The sequence below is a fragment of the Rhizopus delemar genome, genomic scaffold, assembly GCF_000149305.1.
Source record: "Rhizopus delemar RA 99-880 supercont3.2 genomic scaffold, whole genome shotgun sequence".
NCBI classification, from domain to species: Eukaryota; Fungi; Mucoromycota; class Mucoromycetes; order Mucorales; family Rhizopodaceae; genus Rhizopus; species Rhizopus delemar.
Window position 1 is genome coordinate 2,142,816 of NW_027137828.1, and position 24,956 is coordinate 2,167,771.

Genomic DNA, 24,956 nt, shown 5'->3' on the forward strand with positions numbered 1-24,956 from the left:
GTCTATATCTCATATTATAATCATAGTGGAATCTAGGTGATCTCGGACAGCAGGATATGCATGCCAAAAAGATTGAGATTTAATAAACAATTAAACAGCACCGGCTGCCAATCCCAATATGTCTCTTCTTTGTTCTTGCCATCCGATAGCAACAGCGCTGCATCCATGAGGCCATCTCGGATTCCTGCCATAAATCATCCTTATCTCATTCATAAATTCTTCAAAATAATTCCACTGTTTGACCGCCTTTTGACTCTTTTCAAATCCACCTGCTGGCCAACTCATCGTCGATTGATGGTCTTTGTGTACCATAAAGACCTCTCGAAGTACCATGAATCGATACTTTTCCGCATTGAGTTGCAGTGCATGCGATTGTTTATCACCACCTTGATTTCTAAATCTTACATCATAAAGAGGAGCTGATCGATGCAGAACATAATAGGGTTCCCACTGAGATTCATAGCAGACTTCATAGGCCAAAGGATTTCCCATCAAAAGGGGTCGAACCATAGCAATCTCGGTTGCTAGGGTCGGTCCATGACCTGCCCCAGGGTCAGTGATGTAGGCCACTCCCTGACCGACCAATTTACGTAATTCGTTGTAAGTGTTGGGAATCGGTAGCTGTGCATAAGCCTCGTGGATGGCAAAGCAGGGTATAACCCAGGCAGTAGGTTGTAATTTACCCGATTGATAGATGACATAAGGTACAAGTCGAGATCGAATGAACGTATAGAGATTACTTGAAGGTACAAAGTCTGCATCTGTAACAAAGATGAACTCGGTGGATGATTCAGTGATGGCTATGTTACGTAAATGGTTGATAGGATAAGCCAAGTGCTCTTGATGGCCATAGTTGGGTTTGACGAGTGTGATTGTCAGTGCAGAATAGATTTCCAGGTTCTTTGGTATCTTTAAGAATTGAATCAACTCGTCAATATCATCAGGTTGAGTGAGATAACTATATAATAAACTAAGCTTTTCTTTTTCATGGCTATCTTTTTTATTTACATGGCTATAGAGATCGGTCCTTGCCAAGCTTCTATTACTTGAATAAAGCTCTTTAATCGATTGACTGAAAATTGACTGATCAATGTCACATCAATATCTTTATTCACGCTCTCTTTTCCATAATGAACAAGGCTTATTTCTTCTTCTTTATCTAATCAACGTCAGTTCTTTATCCTATTTCAACCCTTGTTCCTCATTTTACCATTCATCCTTTCTTTAAGTTGTGAAGCCAATATAAAGATATTAGCTGATAATAAAATTCAGTTTAATATGAGCTTAAAGATCATCATTCGATATTTACTTTTTAACCTAACCTTTCAAGTCTACCGCTACTAAATCTCTGCAATCTATCTTATGCTCCACACAGTTTGTTTCTCCCACAGGCATCTTGACCCACTCACTCGCTTCGTTTTCTATCTTTATACTCAATTCACAACCCAATTCGACATGAACTGTAGCCAAGTCTCGAAAGATACCCGAATGAGAGAGATCAGCCCAGCCGTAAGGTTGGTTAGGCAACCAAGTCGAACAACGGTTAGAAGGGTTACAGAAGGTGGCTGAGCATGACATGTTATGACGTTCATAAACAGGTTGGTCATTTAATGTTGCTTGTTTCTTTTTTGTTGTTGTTGTTTTTGTTGAAAATAAAAGATAAATTAAAGTAAGAGTGGCAGCAGCAAGAAGTAAACCTTGCAACTGGTTGATTCTCCGTGAACGTGTTCTTAATCCAATACGACGTGTACGTCGAGTAATATTATCCATAAAAAAGAAAAGCACCAAAAAAAAAAAGGAATTTATATTCAGATAAATGGTTCTTTTTTTTTATTTTATTTTTACAAAAGAAATCTTTTTTTTTTTTTTTCAATAAAAAGGAAAGGAAAAAAAGGGGGGATGAAAGAGGGGAAATAATCTATATTTCTTGTATTGAATTTTTTTTTTATACACAAAGATTTGATAAACTTAGTTCTTGCCAACATTTTCAGGTCTAAGTTGACGAACAGTTTTACCAGTTCTCCAGATTTCAGACTCACGAATTTCACGGAGTTCTTCTTCCAATTTTTCACGGTAATCAGGTTGAGAGTTACGGTCAAGAGAACGAGCGGTTTCTGAACCATCACGAACGGATTGGTAGAGTTGTTCAAAGACAGGCTTGGAAGCATCGTGGAAGGGCTTCCACCAGTCGAGAGCACCACGCATGGCAGTTGTAGAACAGTTGGAGTACATCCAGTCCATACCACGTTCACCGATCAAAGGATAAAGAGATTGAGTAGCTTCTTCGACAGTTTCGTTAAAGGCTTCAGAAGGAGAGTGACCATTGGCACGCAAAACTTCGTATTGAGCTTGGAATAAACCTTGAATGGCACCCATCAAAACACCACGTTCACCAAACAAGTCAGAGTAGACTTCCTTTTCAAAGGTGGTTTCGTACATGTAACCGGAACCGATACCGATACCCAAGGCAACAGTTCTTTCCTTGGCCTTACCACTGGCATCTTGGTAGACAGCAAAGGAAGAGTTGATACCACGACCTTCTTGGAAGAGACGACGGACTGTGAAACCGGAACCCTTGGGTGCAACAAGAACAACATCGACACCTAAATAGCTCATCAGTCTCTGTCTCACCCTCACTCACTCTTTTTTTTCTTACCTTCAGGAGGAACAATGTTAGTTTGATCCTTGTAGACAATAGAGAAACCATGAGAAAAGTAAAGGGTCTTTCCAGGCGTAATCAAGGGCTTCATTTGAGGCCAGATTTCCTTTTGATAGGCATCGGACAAGAGGTTCATGACAACAGTACCTTTGTCGACAGCATCAAGCACAGGAAACAAGTTCTTGCCGGGAACCCAACCTTCATCAATAGCTTGTTGGTAAGTCTTGCCTTCACGTTGACCGATGATCACATTCACACCGTTATCACGCAAGTTCAATGCTTGACCACGGCCTTGAGGACCGTAACCGAGAACGGCGATGGTGTCATCCTTGAAGGTTTCGAGTAGCTTTTCTTTGGGAACATCAGAACGTTCATAGACAGTTTCTTGAGTTCCACCGAAATCCAAAGTCTTTAAACCACGAATTTGAGTTGTCATCTATTCAAACCGGTCAATCATTGTTGGATCTATTTATCTTTTTTCTTTTTACCATTGGCTTGACAGCAGTAGGAGCACGTCTCATGGCCATCACGGACATGGATCTGATTGAAGGACGAGAAGCACGAGTGGCAGTACGAAGAGCGGTGGCAAAGAGACGAGAAGCCATAGTTTTAGATTATGAAAGAAAGAGAAAAAGAAGTTGAAAAGATTGTTTGGAAAATATATAGTTTTCTGAGAGGCAAAAAAGAAAGTGTAATCTTTAATGTAAAAAATCATCCAATCAAATCTAATCATTTCTTATCTTTCATCAATGCATACTGTCCATAGTTGACTCTGATTGGTGTGAGTCATTTATCACAGAAGGTATCAAGTTTCGCACTGGTTCATCATTCGTCACTGGAATTAAAATTGAATCAACCTTATTTTAATATTAAAACATTCATTGGTTCTGCTGATGACAGACTTGCTGTCATTCTTATTTGGTGTTGAATCCATCTTTTATTTATTTGAAAAATCCTATCAATAAACCCAGTCTTACTTGCCTTCTTGTGCAATCATTCAAAAGACTTGCACTAAATTTAATAAATAAACTTTTGAATTGAATCCATTAAAAATCATCCTTTATACTCATCTTCTTGTAGAATTCAACTATACTTGATCATCGTCAGTCACTCTTTTAATTTCATCTAAACAAAATGATTTCCTTCAAACACTTTTTTTTATATTTCCACAGACTATTTGTATCATCTTCTTTATTCATTCATCATGTAAATCAAAAAAAAAAAAAATTAGACAAAAACTGTTGCAAGATTTTCTTACTATTACTTAGGAAATACCAACTTTTTTTTTTTTTTTATAAACCATTTTCGCATCTGATTTTTGAGCACTTTTATAAAAATAATAATCCGTTGCGTAAATGGTTTGTAAAAACCAATACAACTTACATAGCCTATTGAGAATTAAATGATCGCCTAATGCTTCTACAGTCTTGGCACAGTTATCAGGTTGAATACCTTCTTTAAAAACACAAATCAAAAATGTTTTCATAGTCTTGACGATACAGACACTATCAGTTATCTTTATTGACCGAGAAATTAAGTTGAGTCTTTCTCTTTTTCTTTTCATTTTACAGTCTTTTTACTTTTCTACCATAAATGAAGCGTCCTTCAACTTTAATTACAAAATATGTATTGCCTTCAACGCGAATACCATTAACAGCTGCCATATTTGGATTAGCAAATGCATCAACAATAGCTCTAATCTCAAAAGGGCTCGGCTCTATTTGTCTTTTGAGAATAAACAAAAAGCGTTTGGAATAAAGTTACCTAGAAACCAGCAGAAGCAGCCTAAATACCACCAGCCTCAGATACGTTTCCAGTCCCAATAAGGTTATCATCAACACAAGATTGCTAATTCATGATTTAATATATTATCGCTTTGAGAAAAGACAGTAAAAGACAATGAGAGAAAAGGGACCTTTATTTATTTACTAGAATAGGAAATCATCCCAGTGCAAGTACCTTCCTGAGATTGAATATCTTTTGCTGCTCAGATTGTTCCTGAGAACCCATTTTCAAAAAAAAAGAGCAAATGGTGAGAGTGAACTCTTGTCTTACCAAGTAAAAAGTGAGATTGAATGACAAGGATCATAGTATTGACTTCATATTTTTTTACTTGATATACCTTATACATTCAGTACAATGTCTATCAAAGCTCTAGATGAGATGAACAAGTCTTTCAATATCCTCAAACATTCTTTTTCTTATTTTATGCAAATCTTTAATGAATGGTAAGCAAATACAAATGGTGCAACCAAGAAAGTTTTTTCTAAAAAAAAAAAAAAAAGAAAAAAAAAAAAAGCAAGTAGGATTGAACATTGATCTGTCAGTGAAGAGTATCTATTCAATCAGTACAAGTAAGCATAGTTTATGATGATCATCATCCAAATCGAATGCGATTTCTTTAATTGGATTAATAAAAAAGACGTGCGAAAATGTCTGTACTGAGTTTTAATGAAAAATGAACCATCACCGCCTTCATTTTTCCCTCTCTCTCTCTCCGTTCTCCTTTTTATTTTTTAAAGCAAAGAGATGACTATAGATTTAGAGATTAAAGAAGATGGTACACCTTTTTTAGCCTCTCGATCTCATCCACCTTCTACAAGCAATACCCGACATACGGCACATTACCGAACACAGTCAATCACAACACACCCAGTCACTCCAAGAAACAAGACACACAGCCGAAGAGGTTCACTGCCTACGATTCATCTCAGTACAATAGACAGATCACCTTTGAGATCCCCTTTTCTTACGTCACCTATTGAAAAAGCAGTATCTATTCATATTGCTAATCCCAAGAGTGATGTCAAAGGTCAACATGTGCTAACACGACATGAAAATACGATAAAGAATCTATCGTTTATCTTGCTTTGGTACTTTTTTTCGACTTCACTTTCACTCTATAACAAAAACCTGATGGGTAGAGATCGATTCAATTTTAATTTTCCTTTGCTGGTCAGTTCAATTCATGCTGGTTTACATTTTATGATTACGAGTATGATGATGTGGTTTGGAGGTGATCGATGGAATAGGTCAACGAGGACAATGTCTAGTTTAGATTATTTATTTAAAGTGGTAAGTGTTGAGATGATTTAAGGATAAATTAAATAATATGATAAAGGTACCTTGTGGTATAGCAGCAGCCATAGAGATATGTTGTTCGAATGCTTCACTTGTATATATTACACTCTCTTTTTATACAATGGTCAAATCAAGTACACCTATCTGGGTTCTTATCTTTTCATTCTTGTTTGGTTTTGAAAAGCCAAGGTTTTTGTTGATCGTGATCATAGTCATCATGGTCACTGGTGTTGTGTTGACAGTAGAGGGAGAGACAAAATTTGATGGTATCGGATTCAGTCTGGTCTTGACAGCTTCTATTATTTCTGGACTTCGATGGAGTATGACACAACTCTTGTTACAACATGAACAGTTGGGTATTGATAATCCGATTGCTACTTTATATTATCTTAGTCCAGTCATGTTTATCACAATGTTAACACTCAGTTTAACATTTGAAAGTCCATTTGAACAATTTCAACATTCAAAACATTTTGATACACTGTCTCATGTAATAGAATCACTTGGATTGATGTCTATTGGTGGTTTATTAGGTAAATTAATTTAAGAAGAAATGGGATAAATTAAATAACGTATGGAAATAGCATTTGCAATGACATTAGCAGAGCTTTCTTTAATCAAGAATACAAATACAGTTACATTAAGTGTAGCTGGTATTAGTAAAGAGATTGTCATCATCACACTGTCTGTGATCATTTATGGTGACGTATTGACACATAAAAACCTTTTAGGGTAAGTTTGATTTTTGTATGTGAATAATACTCATTTTTCATAGTTTATTTGTATCTATTATTGGTATTATTGCTTATAATTATTATAAATTATCAAAAAATCAAGAAAATAATCAATACCAAATGATTCCTTTACATTCAAACACCCACTCAACTCCTTCCGTTATGACCGGAAGAAATCTTGAAGATTAAAGTTTAGTGTTACAATGCAACATTTTTAAATAGAAAAATATAAGCCCTGATTTGCAACAACAATAAAAATAGATTTTTTTTTATATAAACATATTTACACCTTTTCTTGTTCAAGTTTTTTGATATCAATCACTTCACCCGGACGAACTTTTTTGGTTGGGAAACACCCTGTGGTAGTCATGAGGGATCTTTTGGGATAAAAAGTTGCTTCTGGTTTTGATAATTCAGATGATTTGATAGAATTTGGCTTTCTCTCAATCTTTGTCTCTTTATCAGGATAAGTACGAATGATATGAGTGCCTTCACCTTCTGCTACTCTGTGTGCTACTCCATTTTCATCTAATACAACTTCAATTGTTGAAGACTAACAAGTCATTCATTATTTATACATGCTATAATAACTATAAACTTACTTTTTCATAAGACATACAACAACCCATTTTAATAATAAATAATAATAAAAAGAAGAATAAAAAAAAAAAAAGATGGAAAAGATGGAAAAGAGATTTAAATGGGTCTCTTGCTAGCTTTTTTTTTTTTTTTTTTTTTTTTTTTTTTTTTTTTGGTTTGACAAACACTGCAGTTTGACATTTTACTAAAAAGGTGATTTAAATAATAATAAACTTGAAGATAAAAATAGTGAAGGTTGTTGATTATAAAATGGTTCATTCACTACAATGTGCTATACTTGCAACTCATTCTTTGTTATTTATTCAGTGACGACTAAGCATATTTCAATTCTATTTCTTGTGAAATGGGTTGTAGTAAACTGCTGATTAAAAGTTGAAAAAGTCACCCCTTCTTTTAAATGATTTAATACTCTTGAGTTGTGGTTCGATATATACTTTGTCTATTCTTCATCCTATTTTTTTTTTTTTCTTTGTTTTTTTCTGCTACTTGGTCCTCTTTTAGGTTTATATCGCCGATTAACATGACATTCTACGTGATCAAACCATATGGTTATTCAAGGAAAAAAAAAAAAAATGAAAAAGAATGAATCCTTTCTGGTGGTTATTATTGTATAGAAGCTATAGTTTATTATTTTAATAAAGAACACTGATTCAATAAGGTAAAAATAGAATCAATACGCTCAGGAGTACAATAAGGTTCTGGACTAGGATCCAAATAAAGTATTCTTTCAAGTCCCTCGGGATTATCTATCGTTGGCGGACGATAGTTTTTCATGAATCTTTTCAAGATATTCACACCTGATTCACCTTCTACTCCAGTTGGATGATTCACCCTGGATTGAATACGTTCTGCACATTCCTATAGATTGCATCTTATCATTCTGATTTCAACATGCGCCCTTATTTTATTACCTGCTCAGCAGTTGTCAACACAATACAGTCAATAGGTACATTGTATTTATACGCAATATCTATCCAAGTCTTTCTTTGCTGCTGATCAAAGTTACAACGATCAATAACAACATTTAAACCTTTATCAAGGAATCGTTTGGTATACATCTCACACGCTTTTCTAGAGCCCATATCATCTTGGTTTATTCTTTCCCAATTCTTAATCTAATTAGTTTATATACGTAAAACACACATTCACTTTACTGATTTATATTTAACAAGTTCTTTTGATATCGTACTCTTTCCTGAACCAGGTAAACCAACTAGTAATAAAATACGATTGGACATCTGCACTAATGAACCAAATGAAAACCATTTTATTAAAAAAAAAAGTTTTCTTATTCTTTATTCGGTCTTTGAAACTTCTTTTTTTTTACACAATCACTTTTGGAGAATCTCGAAAGAACAAGTATAATTGATCATCATTTTCTTTTACGTGTCATTATTCTATTCTTACTCTGTGAATAATAATCACAAAAGTAATAAAAAAAAAAGAAAAGAAAAGATTCTTGTTTGCATGTATTTTTGTGTAGCCTTATTGAATGCATGAATTTAACCAAAAAAAAAATATATATAAAAAAAAAGAAAGGATATATTTTGTATGAATGGGGAATAGAATAAAAAAGAGAAATAAAGGAGAGAGAGAGAGAGAGAGGAATTGACTGTATTCTTGTGCGTTGTAAGAATAAAGGGGTAAATGTGTGTGTGTGTGTGTGTTTATAAAACTTTGTTTTTAAAACTCCATCCTTCTCATATCAATCCTCCCTTTTTCCCTTTCTTATTTTTTTCTTTTCCTTTTTGTTATTAATTTTTCCTTAAAAAAAATGAATTTTGAAGATATCGTTGACATGGACTGGGTTAACACACATCATCCAACTGAACTTGTTAACAGTGATAACATCTTTATAAAAACAGAGGATGAACAAGACATCGTTTCTAACTCCACCTCTTTCGATTGTTGTTATTATGAACAACAACAACAAGAAATAATCATGCCATCGATTGAACAGATTAAACAACTTATTGAGTTAGCCAAGAAACAGCTTGACTTGAAAGAACAACAACTACAACAACCTGAACCCAACACAAACACAGTCTCACCACAATCATTATTTAATCATGAAAAGCCTTCAAGGAAAAATAGTGAACCAAAAAGTCAAGTTGGAGACTCTGCAGTCGATAACAAAAATCTAAGTTCAAAAGAGAGAAGACAGCTAAGAAATAAAATATCAGCACGTAATTTTCGTGTCAGAAGAAAGGGTAATCAAAAAGTATTTATGTGTAGCGTGTGCTAATATAAAAGTAGAATACATCAATACACTTGAACTACAAGTAGATGATCAAAAGAAAGCGAATGAAAAAATATTGCATAGATTAAATACTATAGAAGAGGAAAACAAACAATTAAAAATGCAAATTGATTCATTAAAGCGTCAAAATCAGCAATTATTACTTTTACATAAAGATATCAGTCTTTTGGGTTCAAAACCAACTGAAACTTATCGTCAAGATACTTCAATTCTTGTATCTTAATACCCCCTTCCTCCCTCCATCCCTTTGCTTATTATTCATGCTTGCAATTCAAATAAATTTCTTTTTATTACATCTAATTCATAGGACATGACTCTGATAAATGCTCTAAACTTCCACAATAACGACAATAGCTCTATACTAGAGTATGAATAAAACAATTCAAATCAAAATCTATATAGTTTACCTTGCAATCCGTACTAGAATGTCCTGTCTCTCCACAATTACCACAACGAACAACAGCTGTCTTTGACCATAACTTTCTATTGTTATTTCTTCCTTGTTGATTATTATTATTATTATTATTATTATTATTGGGTGTACTTCTCATCTCCTCGCGATAGCCAGCAAATAAGTCTTGATTTCCAAACCCGGCTGTAGGACGATCCTGATAGTTCATCTGTCTTGCTTGTTCTTCCAGTTCTTTAATATGTGATTCTAATGAAATAACATAGGCTTTCGCTTTCTCTATCTCAGTCTGTTTACGTGTCTCTATCAGCTGAATGGTTTGTGCTTCTCTTTCGCGCGCCAATGCCATCACTTCAGTATATCTCTTGTTCATCATCGCCATGTCTTGTTGTAGGGTGTAAACTGTATTGATCAACGTGCTATTCTCACGATGTAAGTTTTTTACCATCAGCAATAACATGTCCTTTCCGAATTCATCTACATTGGGTGGAAGTGGCTCTTGTAATTGAATAGCGTTGTTTAAAGGTGGAATAAAGGATGTTTGATTCATAAAGGGTAAGCCTGCACTAGATGATACATCAGTGGGTGTGGATAACGTTTGCTGAGCAGATGACATCGTGTTGATAGGCCCATTACTGAAAGATAAACCAGGTGGTTTAGAAGCATTGGCTTGAGGGACAGTAGAGGAAGAATCAGACGCATTAAATCCAGGTGGCGCCATTGAAGTAGCAGAAGAAGAATCAAGCTTGCTAAATCCAGGAGGTCCAGATAATGTGTTGTTGTTTTCAACTTTATTTGGTGTTGTAGACTCTGAACTGTTGTTCTCCCAAGGTACTTGTGAATTACCCCAACCAGCACTAGCAGCTGTCTTGTTGTATGCACTTTCTTCGGTACGAGAGGATTTGCTTTCCCAGCCATCAGGAACAGGAGAGTTACTCCAACTTCCCAAATTTTCTAACAATAGATAAAATTAATTGTCATGAAAAGAGCCATCCTTTGTAATCAACTTACCATTGCTTTTTCTTAAAGAAGACCAATTGTCCTTTTTAGTTCCCTTGTTGGATCCCCATCCTTCCGTCCTTATAGTACCCCAACTACCCAAGTTTTCCTCACTGCTCTTTGCTTTATTTTCCGTATTGCTACTGCTATTATTAAACGCACGCCATTCGCTGTTTGCATTATCTTTACGACGCCATTCAGGATTAGGCTTCTTGACATCCTGCTTCATGTTATTCCACGTGTCCTTTGTCTCATTCCAACCACTGACAGTTGCATTCGTTTCCTCTTTGCTACCCCAGTCACTCAGGTTCTTTTTGGTGCTTTCCCAAGTATTTTCGGCAACAGTAGCTTGTACATCACCCCAAGTGTTAGTACTAGCAGGTTGTGCAGTTCCCCAACCATCTGCATCCTTATAGGTGCTTGTAGAAAGTACGGTCTTTGGCTCTTTTTCTTGCTGATAACCGCCTGGCGTATTGACACTATCCCAGGCATCTGACACTGCTGTATCTTTTGGTTCAGGAACTAATTCAGGAGCATGCCATTTTTCTTCTTTGCTGCTATCATCAGTAATAGAAGCCACGATATCAGCCCAACCCTTGATATCATCATCAACAACAGCCTTATCCTTTGCTGTTATTTCTGTTTGAGAAGAAAGAGGATCATTCTCTTTCTTTGATTTTGCAGTGGCCCATTCGTTATCATTAACTTTGGATTCCACAGGCTTCATCGTTTTAGGTTTCGGAGTGCTTTCTGATAGAATAGGCGTCTTGATCACATTTTGAGCTATAATAGTGGGTATTTGAGTGTCATTTTTTGAAGGCTTTTCTGCTGCTGCTTTCTTGATGCTTTCTGGTACAGTTGGTGGTTTTAGAACAGGTTGCTTAGGAACAGATGGCGATTTCTGAATAGGCTGTTCAGAGATAGACGGTTGAGATGCCTTGTTAACAGGTTTTGCTGCTGCTGCTGCTTTTTTTATGCTCTCTGGAACAGAAGGTGGCTTTTGATTAAGTACAGGTGTTCCTTTGACGGAAGAAGAAGCTTGTTCTTTCTTTGGTTCTTCTTTCAAAGACGGACCATTCTTTTTGGTTGGTTCAGTAGCAGTAGGCAGTGTCACTTGTTTCTTTGTTTCCTTCACAACAGCAGCGACCTGAGCAGCAGGTTGTTTCTTTAGCTCCTCCTTAACAGCAGCATCAGAAGCAATAGTCTGTTTTTTATGTTCTTCCTTCACAGGCACAGCTTGAGCAATCGATTTTATGTTGGGTTGCTCAATAGCCGTCTGAGCAGCCTTTTTCTTTGTCTCGGCCAGCTTCTTAGTAATAATTGCTGCAGCTGGAGTAGAAGGTGATTGCTTTTCTTTATTGCTGGTCATAGGCTCTTCTTGCAGGGAAGGAGTAGACGCGCCACTGGCATTTCCGTTCTTTTTCTTTTTACTTTTCTTCTTCTTTGCGGATGATTCGCTTTCGATAGGAGCCACACCAAAGGTCTTGAGTAAATTATTTTGACGCTGCAATGCTACGCTTTCGCCCTGAATACGCATACCTTCCTTGAGCAACAACTTGCCAATCACACCAGCCAACTCTTTTCTTCCTGTCTGAACACCCTCTTCAAATCGAGAAAGTAAGGCGCATCGTTCTTGTAGCAAGTCCTTGTGTGACTTGACAAAGCGTTGAACTTCTTCCTTAATCGTCACAACCTCCATGACCTCACCCTTCATCATCAGCGGACTCAAACAGACAAGGACAAAGCGACCAAACAAAGATTCTGGAAAGATGTTTTCTGTGATTTCATAACGGAAATGCTGTCGTATGACATAATAACCACTTTCGACCTTCTTAATCCTCTTTTTAAAGTCCTTGTTATTTAATTTATCAATCCGACTTGATAAGGAAGGACGTGACGATTCACGATAGGTTTTCAATAGCCCTTCTATTTCTTGTTTGTACTCATCCACACGCTTCTTAAGTTCAGCTGTAATTCTGCTTTCCGAAGACTCAATTCGATTGGGATCTTTCAACTTATTTAAAAGGTTTGCGTGAGTGGATTCTGATGAGCTTTCCATTGCAGAATTCTTTTTTTCGACCTGATCCAAAGACGACATGTGCTCTTCCATAGCATCCATCATGGATTGAACCATATTTAATAAACCCGTGTTCCAGTCACGTATCTCTTGAAAACGTCTAGTCACAAACTCATCCAAGAACTGATCTGCCAGTGCTCCCAAACGATGAAAGTGATCTTGAACAAGATCATCCAACCTTTTCACTTCCTCATCTGAAGCTTTCTTTTTTCTCCACATTGGCAATTCCTTTGTTGCCCAATGATCGACAAAGGATGTATACTTTTGGCTAGTAAAGTATTCATCAATGGTACTCTGGCAACCAGCGCCTATCAACTTGGTACGTGTCTTATCCTGTTCTTCTAAACGTTCTAGAAAATCATTCATTGGCTTCCAGACGCGTCCTAATGCTGTAGACAATTCATCCAATGCCTTCTTGACCGCGACTTGTTCGTGTTCGGTAAGAATGGCCCTATCAATTTCGAGATCGGCTGGTGTTTTGGAAGTAGGCTTTCTATGATTGCATGTAGGTGATGTGTGAGAAATGATAATGTCTCCAGTCATGCTTTTGAGCAAGTGGAAACAGTCGGAAGGTAAACAAAGTGCTTGTCGTTCAATGATCAACGGATCCAAAAGTTGTGAAGGATCTTGCTCGTCATCTACAAGAGGAATGGCATCGGGATAAGAATTGAGTTCGACAGGTTGAAATAAATCAGGTAAACCCGAATGGGCACTAGGTAAAGTCATCCATTCACGACAAGCCTGCGCAATCATATTTATTAAATTCTCTTGACCAGGCTTGGTGGAAGAAGCGTCCAATAGTTCTTCAAACTTTTTGATTAGAGTGACTGATTTCTCTTTTTGAAAGTATTCGTCTTGTTCTTCTAGGTTGTCTTCATCATAAATAAGCCTGATTTGATATCTTCCAGCATTAACAAAAACAGGGTGTTCTCGATTGACGTCCTCTAGAGTCTTTGCATTCCAGACAAAATGTTTCTTGTAAACAAATTGTGCCCACTCACGACAATACATACTACGAGTTTCGACATCACAAGGTCTAAACCGAGCCAACTCTTTAGAAACTATACTCTGTTCGACCCTCAATACCTCAATAGGTGTTTCTGTCATTTTTTAGAAAAGAAAAAAAAAAAATACCAGCACAAAAAGTGGTGTTTTAATTTTTTAAAAAACTTTTTTCTTTTTTCCTATAATGAAATGGACCTGAAAAGAAAATTAGAATTTGATCAGGAAGAAGAGGATGAATGGGAAAGAGAAGTGGGTCACTTGACAAAGTAAGCTTTTCACAAAGGGGGAAAGCGAGTACAAATTATTAATATTCATATAGAAAGCCAGCACATAACCCGTATGCTACTCATGTTGAAGTTTTAGATAAGCAATTCAAAGATTTAATGTAAAAAAAAATACTTGTGAAAACACATTGAACTAATTCTTAAGTATAAAATAGGCAAATGTCTGAGGATTTGAATATACGCTTACTTGAATTACAAAACAATCTAACAGGCTTTGAACATGAAGAAGATAAAGTGAAAGAAAATATTAGCTCATTAAAACACCAAGTAAAGCACCTATATAAACACAAAAACGCGTGCCTTTTATTTATTTATTCGTGAAAATATAGTGTGACACGATGTTAAACGATATTTTTGAGACGTTGAAGGAAAAACAGGATGAAGAAACAGGAAAAGAAAAGGAAGAAGAAGAATATTATGAAAAAGATGAAATGTTATCAAATATAGCACACGACCTATTAAAAGACTGGGAGACAGTGCTGTTAAGCATGTATAATATTGACGACATAGATTTGGAAATGGATTCACTCTCTCATTCATTCAAAGTTACAGAATTTGATATAATTGATTTGACAGCTCAAATAGACGGCTATCAAGCTCGCATAAAAGCATTAAATACAGAAAGAGAAAGTTTAGATGGCTTACCTCAAACATTACCACTATTAACGTAAATAATAAAAGAATAAAGCAGAATTTATATATACTTATAGATAAATAGATCGCATATAAAGAAACACCAAGAAGAAATAGATTCGATTAACAATATGTTGGAAAGACTGGAAAGAGATACGATTAGACCTTGTTTAGTACGTTTAAGCAATTTAAAGATAAATTTGCCATTAGACCAGCTGCAACAAAAGAAGGACATTTTATTAATGAAAGACATAATAAGTGATTTGGATATGGTAAGTATTGTCATCACATTGCACATGTATCTTAACCTCTTGTAAACAGTTATACACTCTATCACTTAAGCAAAGAGCTTATCAGCAACTAATTTCTTATGTTCATGATCAACCACAAGAGGATTGCTTGACAGAGCTTATTGACATAATACAACAGTATAACCAAGAAAAGGAGACATGACTTGACATGACAGCAATTACAAAATATCCAAAGATCGTTTTCTTTATTTCCAACATACCTGTTAGATGTTCATTTATCTTATCCAAATATCGACATGACTGTGCGTTCAATTACATGTATTTAGAGTTTGGTTTAAATGGCAATAAAAATGGGCGAGACAATTTATTTATTATCGTTAATTCAAGCTCTGAGCATAAATTGCAGCATTACGACCGGCTGTTCTTCCGAATACGACACATTCTAGAAGGGAATTACCAGCCAAGCGATTACGGCCATGTACACCTCCAGTAACTTCTCCAGCACCGTATAAACCTTGAATGGTTGTCTCGCCATCTTGAGCCAATATAGAGGCATTGGCATTTATGTTGAGTCCACCCATAGTATAATGTACCACAGGCGTGACCAAGGCTACCCAATAAGTGGTTGGCACTAGCAATCGACTAGGGAAAATCTCCTTTCCGAAATGATCAGGTGTTGCATTATCAATATGAGCATCATATTCTTTAAATATACTCTCAATTTCTTCCTTCTCAACGTTCAATACATCCTTTGCCAAATTATCAATCCCTTCCACTCGAGTGAAAAATCCTTTGGAGGCGTAGAAGCCCAATGTGCTCTTTCCAAAGCTTTCAACGGCCTCTTCTGTTAAGACTAGGTAAGCAGCTGGGTATTTCTTTGGCACTACTTTAAACATCCAACTATTGGGTCGATTGTGAACAGTGTCGGTTTGGCCAAACACTTTCTTTGTTACGTGCTCACGAAGATTTAGCTCATCTACGAACCTCTTACCATCACCATTAAGCATGATACCTCCATAAGCACGTAGTGCCTCAGGAGCTAGAAATTTTGTAGGTAATGTGGGATTACTAGGATCAATGAAGCCTGTAGGATGTAATTGAACCTTGTCCTATACAAAAAAAAAAGAATAAGGTGACTTTTTTTTTTTTGATTGATTTTACCATATCCCTTATACCGGCCTTTACTGATAAACCAAGGCGAATTCCATCTCCATTTGCCCAAGGGCCATTTGTGGTAGCTGTATGAACCAACTGAGGGGCAAATTCACTCAAGAGAGTTGCCTTTCCATCAGTTAGATATGTACCTGTTTGGCCACCAAACCCTCCACTGGTCAAAATGACTGCATCTGCTGTGATTTCTTCGTCCGACTCTAGCCGGACACCACAAACTCTTTGTGAATCATCGGACAGTAAGCCCAAGACGCGTGTTTGGGTCATGACTTGGGTATGTGGCAGGGATGTCAATCGTTTTTTTAAAGTATCAATCAATTTCCAACCGACAGGTACAGGTCTGCCATTTTCTGGAGGACACCGGTGGGTTCTACCAAAAGAATGACCACCACATCGAGACACGAGGGATAGGTCCAGTGTTGGTTTACCAGCATCGAATTCACTTTGGTGGATGAGCCAGTCAAGGGAAGATTGACTTTCATCTACCAATTTAGTTACAAGTTCCTCATTGCTTAGACCGTCGCCAGATTTTAGTGTATCCTGTATGAAGGCTTCACGACTATCACCTGTGGTGTTTTCGATAGCATTGATACCAGAGCTGGCTTTCATAGAATTACCCCTTTTATTTTTGTATATAATTTAGTTTTATCTATCATGATTACCTCATGCCTTTCTTACCCAACCTTATCTTCTTTTTCAATTAAAATAACTCGAGTATTTCCCTGATCGTGTGCTTCTATGGCAGCAGAGAGACCAGCAAGTCCACCGCCAACTACGATTACAGTCTTATTTTGTTGTGTCATTGTTTTTGGCGTAAAAAAGAACCTATAATAAAAATAAAAAAAAGCAAAAATCACCACAAAATAATTTAAAAATTTCATAAAAAAAAAAGAAAAAAAAAATAACACTTATTTCAAAAGAAGTATTATGAAAATCGCATGATTTTTACACGCGGAGGTAGTGACTATACATAACAATGCATGGTCTTTAAGGTCTTGCTATTGGAATGAGTACCCCTTAAATCCCTTCACGAAGATCAGTGGGAAGCCTTGTCTGGTGCCCCCATCCGCGGTAAAAACAGCTCCAACAGCGGATATTATAAAAGAGAAGTTTTTACGTCCGGAGAAATTTTTTTTTTTTTTGCGAAAAAAAAAAAAAAAAAAAAAAAAATCCTGCCATTCTATATTTTTGTGTCTCAAAATCTCTTATCCATTCTACTCAATTCATTGAGAAGTTTCTTTCCACATATCTTGTTTTTCAATCTGATCAACCCAATGTTCATTTAAATTTGTCAAGAATTCATCTTTTTCTACCCAAATTTTTCTTAACCAATGGCCCAATTCGGTTTCATTTGTTGGGATATCTTCAATAGCAAATCTTCTGACGTGAACATGAAACTCATATTCGGGCCATAAAGAGCGCGTATGAACACGAACCATTGATGGTGCCTTAAATACATTATCTTTTCGGCGACGATAACCAAGTGTCAAATCATAAACGTATTTAATGTGTGAATTCCTAAATTGGTTGACACATGTAGCAAAACCCTTTATCCTTGGTAAGAGAACATTCTGTAGCACTGGATAGCCCCTTTCTCTCGAGAATGCTTGTGCTCCTTGAAGTTTCTTGGGTGTTGCACGAGATCCTTCTACATAATTGATAATCCATGCTGGTGTATTTAGTCTTTTGATCTTGTCAAAAGCAGACACAATCCTTTGTTGATCCTGTGTCCAGTTACGACGGACGTAAATAAATCCTGCCAACTAATAAAAAATATTGGTTTTTAGTTTGTACGTATCATCTCTAAGAAAACATCACACTTTACCCACATACCCCATCCAAAGAAAGGTAACTTTAAGGACGATTAGTTATATATAAAGCATGCATCAAGTATACTTACCCATTTAAGAGAGTCTTTAATAAAATACTAATAAACAGAATGGTTAGAAACTAGATAGTTTCTAAATTATATACTTACTTTGCAGTTTTTTAACATATTCCTTCGGTTTGCTAAAGCATGTATCAAATAAACATCTGTCCAGGAAACGTGATTACTGATTACAAGAGCATTCTCTTCATAAGGAATTTTATCTCCAGAAAAAGTAATATGCGCTTTTTTACGACGCTTTATACAAAAGCAAATTAACTAAAAAACTCTTCTTATGTTTTGTGCGCATTCTACCTCAAAAATGTATTGCATGACTTTCCATACAGTGCCAATTAATTCTGAATTAATCTTGACAATCAATGTTTCTGAAAATGGTCTCAAAATAAGAGATCCTACTTGGATCACATGCAACGTTCCTGTTAAACTATTACTTTTTATATAAGAAAGTAAAAGTATTTTGTTTCCCACAATTTACCCAAAAAGAGAAACACTGTAGAATATGGCATTGGTAGCTTCTGATATTTTCCGAATAGCATCCATTTAGTTGGAAAAAGGAAGGGAACAAAGTTAAAAAAAAAGTCCAGTGTTGTTTTAACAGTCTCATGCTTGACTGCATAAATTGAAAGACTACTGTTTATCCGACAAGACTCAAAAATATTATGAAAGAAGCTTTAGCATATATGTGTTCTCATAACAAGCCAGGATCCATAATCTAGATTTATGGTTATGAATTTAGTTTGTTTAGAAGCCAAACTAATAAAACGCTTTGGTAATCTAAGTCATCATTTTTGAAATTTTTTTTTCTACACTTATTAAGAGAAGGTCGATTTTGGCAGGATAGCTTTCTCACTAATAAAGTAGTATCGGAAAAGATTAATATTAAGGTTATTAATAGTAAAAAGAGAATGAAATATGCTAGCAACCTTTCTTTTTGTTTCTGTGTAGAGTTAAGAAAAAGAGAAATGAATGAAGCTCAAGATGAGCCCATCTAAATAGCTTCAATGTCAAAAAAGGAATGCGAGTTAGGCCATCAGTGCAGCAAAACAAGGTATATGATCAAATTTAGAAAAAAAAGGTAGGGGGGTTTTGGTTAAATGGCCCTAGAAGCAAGTGTGATGAATGGCTTTAAGAGGCAAATTAACTAATCACACAATGTAACGTAATATAACAAACCATTGTATTGTAACCCTCTTTAAATGATACAGCATATCTAGACCTTAGCATTAAATTTATGAGCCGAATGTTGCATGTTGGTAGGACAGAGACGCGCACTTGTACCAATATTTCCGTGGTGATAAGAAGTTAATCTAGTTAATCGTTCGACCTCAATTGGTAACCCTGGATTTAAATCGTTAAACTGTATCTTAAACAAGATCGATAATGTCAATTAAGATATTCCCAAAAACAGAGTAACTTTGATTCAGGGAATATCATCAAATAATCAGGTATGCTGAAGTTCGAATGATTTAAATAAAATGTGATTTTTGTAATAAGTTAAATATTCTTGTGTGTAAAATTTTTATTAAATAAAAGTAAAGAAAAAAGTGGGATAAATTACATTAAAAATTGCTGAATAAAATTACATCTTTTCATTATAGCCTCTGCCATGAATGCTTGTAGTCTCATTAAGACTATGACCATCAACCATCATTTGTTGAGACATTGTTTTTTCAATAGTCGGAGAAACAACCTGAGGCTGTTCTTCGTAAACATCGTCTTCAAATTCATATTCATCCTTGTACCAATCGAATTCTTCTCCCTTGGCTTTGGCAATCAAGAAACGAATCCAGTTGGGTAAGAAAGGACGAGAGAGAGCAGCAGTCCACCAGTCTTCACGTGTAGAGTAGTCGGGTCGAATATAACCTCGAGTTGCTTTGTCAACCAAATAAACAAATCCATTAATGATGATATAAGAAATAATACCACCAATAACACCATAAGCAATAGAATAAGTAAAGGGCATGACGGCCAAAGTGATAAAGGCAGGAATGGCGTCACCAGGGTAATCCCAATTGATGTTACGAACACCAGAAAGCATCATGGAACCTACAACAATAAGAGCAGGACCAGTAGACCATGGTGGGAAACTGGCAAAAATGGGTGAAAAGAAAATGGAGATGAAGAAACCAAAGGCAATGACGATAGCAGTAATACCAGTACGTCCACCTTCAGCAATACCAGCGCCAGATTCAACAAAGGCAGTACAGGGTGAGCTACCAAAGCAAGAACCAATAGTGATAGAGATAGCATCACACATAAAAGCATAGGTAGAATGTTCAAAATCACCAGCTTTATCAGTAAAGCCACCATAGTTAGCCATAGAGTACATTGTACCAGTGGTATCCATAATATCAACATAAAGGAAAGTGATCAAAGCAATCCAAATGTCCTTTCCGCTCAAATCAAAGTTGAATTTGCCCAAGGTATAATCCATACCATGAATGGTAACAACCTTCTTGAAGTAATCAAACATCATGTTACCACTTTCAGTGTAGGGGAAATAGGTAACTTGATTGACACGAGGCCATGCGGTGATGGCAATAAAGAGAATAGACAAAAGGATAGCACCACGAACTCTGTACAAGAGTAAGATACTCATAATAATAAGACCAAGAAGACCCATATATGTTGTACCACTAGTCATATGGCCCCATGTACATACACCATTTTCATCAAGAGCAGCAGCAGGGCAAGCGCCTAAAGTGACAAGGGTCGATTTATCCAACGTAACAAGACCAATACCAGCAGAGCTTTGAAGACCAATGAAACATAAATAGAGACCAATACCACAACCCATCGCAATCTTGATACTCATAGGGATAATACGGGCCAGCCATTGACGAATACCAAGAATAGAAAGGACCAAGAAGATAAGACCTTCAATAAAAACAGCAGCCAAAGCAGTTTCATAAGAAACTTTACCAGATCCATGGTAACCAACAACAGTGTAAGTAAAGTAGGCATTGAGACCCATACCAGGAGCCATACCAAGAGGAAGATTAGCAAAAACACCAATCAAGATACTAGAGATCATAGCAATAATAGCGGTACCAATAATTAAATCCAATTTAACTTGGTAAACACAAGCAGTATATGCAGAGTCATTATCACAAACAGGATCTGCTTCTGTTCCAGGACAAACGCAAGTTCCACCGCTGTCACTGATAATTGAAGCATTGACTGAAATGATGTATGCCTATATATTCACATTAAAAATTTAATCATTTACTGGTATTATGAATGTTTAAATTGTATGTACCATGGCGAAGAATGTAGTGAAACCGGCTCTAATTTCTGTAGTGAATTTTGTTCCTTTTCTTTCACGTCTCGCTCCCGAATTATCTAATTGAAAGTATTTTCCCACTCTTGAATGAGCAACATAATCGTTCAGCCTATCTATCCAACTCATTATATAAATATTAAAAGGGGAAGGGAAAAAGCTTAGAACAAGGAAAAAGTTGAATAAATTATGATTTATCTTTTTTATATAAGAAAAAAAAAAACTTGATTCGGGTTTTTTGAGTGACAAAGATTGGTTCGCATGAAAAGTCCGATGTTGCGATAAAGGGTTGGAGTAACCACACAAAATTTTTCTTGAAAAAGAGACTCTATACTAAATAAAGTACAAAACTGAATTTGTGTAACATAAACCGATTCGGAGTTGTTGTTTGATACAACCGTGCTCGGACAAGACAGTTGTCTTGGCGAATAAAAAAAAAAAATAAAACACTAGACAAAATAAAAAAATAGCAATAGACAAATAGATTTGGAATAGAATAAAGAAAGCAGAAAAATAATAGTAAAAAAAAAAGAAGAGCAGAATTATTAATACTGATTATATCTTGTGATTCGAAAAAGATAAAAAAAAAAAAAGGGTTTATCTAGGTTGAATTAACAAATTAAAAATACCTTTACTTCTATCAATGTCTTTTCATTTTCATAGTCTCTATATTTTAGATATGCACTTATCTTTTTATTCAATTTTCCTTATTTTTATAGCCTACTTTGTGGGCTTTATATAAGGTACTACATAAAACAAAGCTAATTCTTTAACATTTATCACCCTATTTATTATAAAAATTTTGTTTGTCTGAAATGGTATTCGGGCGGTTAGGATCCGATATAAAGAATCCCTTTTTTTTCTAATTAATTAAAATAAATCTCAATACGTCTTGGTTTATGTTTGAACAATAGTCTGAGGACAATAAAAGATTTAGTTGAATACTTTTATAATTTTCTTTTCAGAATGCTTTAAATATGTTAACTTCTGAAACTAGCGTTCTGCTTAGTACAAAATTTCAAAAGAGGAAAGGAAGAGAATACTGGCTTGCCTTTCTTGAAACAAAAAAAATTTCTTATTTGTTAATTCAAAGAAAAAACAATCCAACGCTTGAAATTAATTATGCAGCCATTGATCTGTATTTGTGCTTTCCAAACTTCCTTCTTATTTATAATGTATAGTGAATACTTTTATGATAGCAGCTTGAGAATTACTTTGAGTAAACAACAAGGATGCAGGGAGTATTACGTAACGTAGCACGACAAATGGAATGTCTGTAATCTAGTAAGATGACTGTAATCGAGTAGGAAACCCAAACAAATTCTTTTATGATTAAATTCTTTTTTTTTTTAAAAAAATAATAGCAAAATAATTTCAATATCATATTTTTTATATATTCAGTGATATTAAATATGCATTTTTTTAAAAAGCAAACCTCAGTTTTCCGGCGTCAATCATGAAAACTTGTTCAGGCTCTTTTTTAAACATTTTGCTACACGAGCTTTTTTAAATCTGGAGTAGATCAAGGATGACACATTTTTTTTTTTCCATCAGTTTTGTTTAACCAAATCTTAAAAATATCAAAAGTTTTCTTATTTTGTATTCAACTTATTATTTGCATAACCATTCATATACCAATTCTTTTTTCATCATTATTATCCATATTCTATCCTTTAGACGTGTTTTATAAAGATTGTTTGTCGGACTTGCATCCTTTATCAGCTGATGAATAAAAAAAATTTTTTTGTTTAAAAAGAGCCAATGTTTCAGAATTAAATTCTATTTTTTATTATTTTACACAATAAAGTTTATAATTTAAATAGCACATCAAGTAGCTTGTTTATTTTCATTATTGTACACAAAAAGAAAGAAACATCATTTCTCTTTTTTTTTTTTTTTTTCTTTTTTTCTTTTTTGTTATTCTATTGTTATTTCATATTGAAACGGAGAAGCTCAGGATCCATATTTTTGAAAACTTACATTAAAATCTCGTTTTTATCTTGATTTTTGCGGTTCATTATTGTGCAATTAATTTTTGTGCATTTAATGAGAAATGAGATCTTCTACAATTTTATTGAGAAACTGAAAACTGACTGGCTGCTTCTCAATATCCCAGCATTAATCATAGTCACCTTAATTTCTTCAGGGATTTAAGAGCGAATTATTGAAATTTATGATATATTGTACCTTTTTACTTTGTTAATCTTATAATCATTAATCAATAGCTTTAGACACACGTCATTTTTTAACAAATATTTGATTTATGATTACATGGTTGCAATGAGGTTTTACCATTTATTATTGAGCATTTATTCAGAAAACGTCTAATAAATTTTACAGAATAGTACCTGTCTGGCAGGACTTGTGATTGATTTCTTTTGAAGTACATACAACCGAGGAGACCAACATAGAAAAGCACAGTAAAGCGCTTCAAGAACGAATACAGACAATCGTGAATGAAAATTTGATTGTATGCTGAAAATAAATGATTTTGGGTTTATTTATTATATGCAATGAATTTGAAAAAGTATTAGTTCTTCTTTGGTTTTCATTTCCTAGGCAACCTTTAAATATATCTTCACTGGATTGTCTTTAACATTATAAACTTCTGCTATTCCTCTTTCTTTGCAAATATTTAATTGTGTCGCAGCCCATTTGAACAGTATCTATTAAGTTTTTTTTAAACAAACTCTATACTATTTTTTACGCGGTATAAGGACTCAAATTCAGAAATATTCATGCTAAAATTGATTTGAAAGCTTTGTTAATAACAAAAAGGGATCAATTTTTTTTCGCTGTGTTCAGCTTGAAGACTGTTACTAATAATAAAGCAAATAAAATATACTACAGTTCTGTATCCATTCTTCAACGACTGTACTTTCATTTTCTTCACCCTGAATTATTTAAAAGTCAATGTTTGAATAACATTAGTCTCTAAAGCTAATTTGAAAAATGTCGATTAAAGTATAACTACCAGTGTAGATATGAGCAAATACATAATCTACAATAAATAAATAAAAAAAGCGCATACAGCTTACGTCATCAATCTGAGTTATAATAGCTTTGCCTTGCTTTATTGATTTTTTTTTCCAACCCCATTTATACTCTCCATTCTCTGTATACTTACACTATGGTATGATTTCATACTCATTTTCATATCCTCTATTATAAGCTAAATCTGTTTCTTCATGTTTAGCCTGTACCTTTTGAATCACTTCTTCCTTTTGCTATTATTACAGGTCTTTTTACTGTCACCGCCACAGGTTTAAACATTACAAGATATTACTCCAATGACAGAAAGGTATAGATATCGCAATACTAGAAAAGCGACATATTATCTAATTACACAGCACACAATAGCCTACAAGATACGGTCTCGATCTTTGGGAAAAGCAAATGATGGAGCGTGATAGACGTTTGACTGGATCACTTAGAGGACAAACTGTAATTATTTTATAGTGTATATAACATTATGTTAATATTTTTTTTTCACATATTAGTCTGAACCAATTGCACCAGCAGCATTTGCCACAAACAGGTAATTGAAGGAGAAATGTTTAAATTTTTTATAATTTACACGTTTTATTGTAGCATTTGGTATTTGGAAAAGCAAAGAAACCACTAAA

The 24,956-nt window shown here is 35.0% G+C and overlaps 12 protein-coding genes across 12 annotated transcripts; 3 read left to right on the forward strand and 9 right to left on the reverse strand.

Annotated features, from left to right (window-relative positions):
* Positions 1-90: 90 nt before the first annotated feature.
* On the reverse strand, positions 91-1,578 carry RO3G_03050 (uncharacterized protein; the record flags this gene model as incomplete). The annotated part of the gene is made up of 4 exons (XM_067657641.1): positions 91-958; positions 1,009-1,159; positions 1,211-1,255; positions 1,434-1,578. The coding sequence occupies 4 exons, from the start codon at positions 1,576-1,578 to the stop codon at positions 91-93; spliced, it is 1,209 nt and encodes a 402-aa protein (XP_067513742.1).
* Positions 1,579-1,804: 226 nt separating this feature from the next.
* RO3G_03051 (ketol-acid reductoisomerase) lies at positions 1,805-3,257 on the reverse strand. Its single transcript, XM_067657642.1, has 3 exons — positions 3,148-3,257; positions 2,657-3,095; positions 1,805-2,603 (listed from the first exon to the last, which is right to left on the reverse strand). The coding sequence occupies exons 1-3, from the start codon at positions 3,193-3,195 to the stop codon at positions 1,969-1,971; spliced, it is 1,122 nt and encodes a 373-aa protein (XP_067513743.1). The 5' UTR covers positions 3,196-3,257; the 3' UTR covers positions 1,805-1,968.
* A 489-nt stretch (positions 3,258-3,746) lies between these two features.
* On the reverse strand, positions 3,747-4,323 carry RO3G_03052 (uncharacterized protein; the record flags this gene model as incomplete). Its single annotated transcript, XM_067657643.1, has 3 exons — positions 3,747-3,784; positions 4,043-4,175; positions 4,240-4,323. The coding sequence occupies 3 exons, from the start codon at positions 4,321-4,323 to the stop codon at positions 3,747-3,749; spliced, it is 255 nt and encodes an 84-aa protein (XP_067513744.1).
* Positions 4,324-5,861: 1,538 nt separating this feature from the next.
* On the forward strand, positions 5,862-6,663 carry RO3G_03053 (uncharacterized protein; the record flags this gene model as incomplete). Its single annotated transcript, XM_067657644.1, has 3 exons — positions 5,862-6,273; positions 6,325-6,472; positions 6,516-6,663. The coding sequence occupies 3 exons, from the start codon at positions 5,862-5,864 to the stop codon at positions 6,661-6,663; spliced, it is 708 nt and encodes a 235-aa protein (XP_067513745.1).
* Positions 6,664-6,757: 94 nt separating this feature from the next.
* On the reverse strand, positions 6,758-7,103 carry RO3G_03054 (uncharacterized protein; the record flags this gene model as incomplete). Its single annotated transcript, XM_067657645.1, has 2 exons — positions 6,758-7,027; positions 7,077-7,103. 2 exons carry the CDS (start codon positions 7,101-7,103, stop codon positions 6,758-6,760), a joined length of 297 nt encoding a protein of 98 aa, XP_067513746.1.
* Positions 7,104-7,701: 598 nt separating this feature from the next.
* Positions 7,702-8,132, reverse strand: RO3G_03055 (uncharacterized protein; the record flags this gene model as incomplete). The annotated part of the gene is made up of 2 exons (XM_067657646.1): positions 7,702-7,932; positions 7,986-8,132. 2 exons carry the CDS (start codon positions 8,130-8,132, stop codon positions 7,702-7,704), a joined length of 378 nt encoding a protein of 125 aa, XP_067513747.1.
* Positions 8,133-8,848: 716 nt separating this feature from the next.
* On the forward strand, positions 8,849-9,557 carry RO3G_03056 (uncharacterized protein; the record flags this gene model as incomplete). The annotated part of the gene is made up of 2 exons (XM_067657647.1): positions 8,849-9,284; positions 9,331-9,557. The coding sequence occupies 2 exons, from the start codon at positions 8,849-8,851 to the stop codon at positions 9,555-9,557; spliced, it is 663 nt and encodes a 220-aa protein (XP_067513748.1).
* Positions 9,558-9,662: 105 nt separating this feature from the next.
* Positions 9,663-13,926, reverse strand: RO3G_03057 (uncharacterized protein; the record flags this gene model as incomplete). The annotated part of the gene is made up of 3 exons (XM_067657648.1): positions 9,663-9,695; positions 9,742-10,697; positions 10,755-13,926. The coding sequence occupies 3 exons, from the start codon at positions 13,924-13,926 to the stop codon at positions 9,663-9,665; spliced, it is 4,161 nt and encodes a 1,386-aa protein (XP_067513749.1).
* A 1,195-nt stretch (positions 13,927-15,121) lies between these two features.
* RO3G_03058 (uncharacterized protein) lies at positions 15,122-16,965 on the reverse strand (the record flags this gene model as incomplete). The annotated part of the gene is made up of 4 exons (XM_067657649.1): positions 15,122-15,252; positions 15,450-16,101; positions 16,154-16,781; positions 16,841-16,965. 4 exons carry the CDS (start codon positions 16,963-16,965, stop codon positions 15,122-15,124), a joined length of 1,536 nt encoding a protein of 511 aa, XP_067513750.1.
* A 420-nt stretch (positions 16,966-17,385) lies between these two features.
* On the reverse strand, positions 17,386-18,158 carry RO3G_03059 (uncharacterized protein; the record flags this gene model as incomplete). Its single annotated transcript, XM_067657650.1, has 4 exons — positions 17,386-17,925; positions 17,988-18,014; positions 18,063-18,089; positions 18,141-18,158. 4 exons carry the CDS (start codon positions 18,156-18,158, stop codon positions 17,386-17,388), a joined length of 612 nt encoding a protein of 203 aa, XP_067513751.1.
* Positions 18,159-19,629: 1,471 nt separating this feature from the next.
* Positions 19,630-21,312, reverse strand: RO3G_03060 (uncharacterized protein; the record flags this gene model as incomplete). The annotated part of the gene is made up of 2 exons (XM_067657651.1): positions 19,630-21,246; positions 21,310-21,312. 2 exons carry the CDS (start codon positions 21,310-21,312, stop codon positions 19,630-19,632), a joined length of 1,620 nt encoding a protein of 539 aa, XP_067513752.1.
* Positions 21,313-24,460: 3,148 nt separating this feature from the next.
* Positions 24,461-24,955, forward strand: RO3G_03061 (uncharacterized protein; the record flags this gene model as incomplete). Its single annotated transcript, XM_067657652.1, has 5 exons — positions 24,461-24,463; positions 24,527-24,631; positions 24,691-24,774; positions 24,831-24,868; positions 24,922-24,955. The coding sequence occupies 5 exons, from the start codon at positions 24,461-24,463 to the stop codon at positions 24,953-24,955; spliced, it is 264 nt and encodes an 87-aa protein (XP_067513753.1).
* Position 24,956: the final 1 nt, after the last annotated feature.

What these genes read in the sequence shown, in the direction of transcription:
- RO3G_03051 (XM_067657642.1), bottom strand. Translation starts at nt 3,195, where the DNA reads ATGTCCGTGATGGCCATGAGACGTGCTCCTACTGCTGTCAAGCCAATG. An exon ending in CTACTGCTGTCAAGCCAATG is followed by an intron (nt 3,096 to 3,147) that starts GTAAAAAGAAAA and finishes CGGTTTGAATAG; the next exon opens with ATGACAACTCAAATTCGTGG. An exon ending in TAACATTGTTCCTCCTGAAG is followed by an intron (nt 2,604 to 2,656) that starts GTAAGAAAAAAA and finishes TGAGCTATTTAG; the next exon opens with GTGTCGATGTTGTTCTTGTT.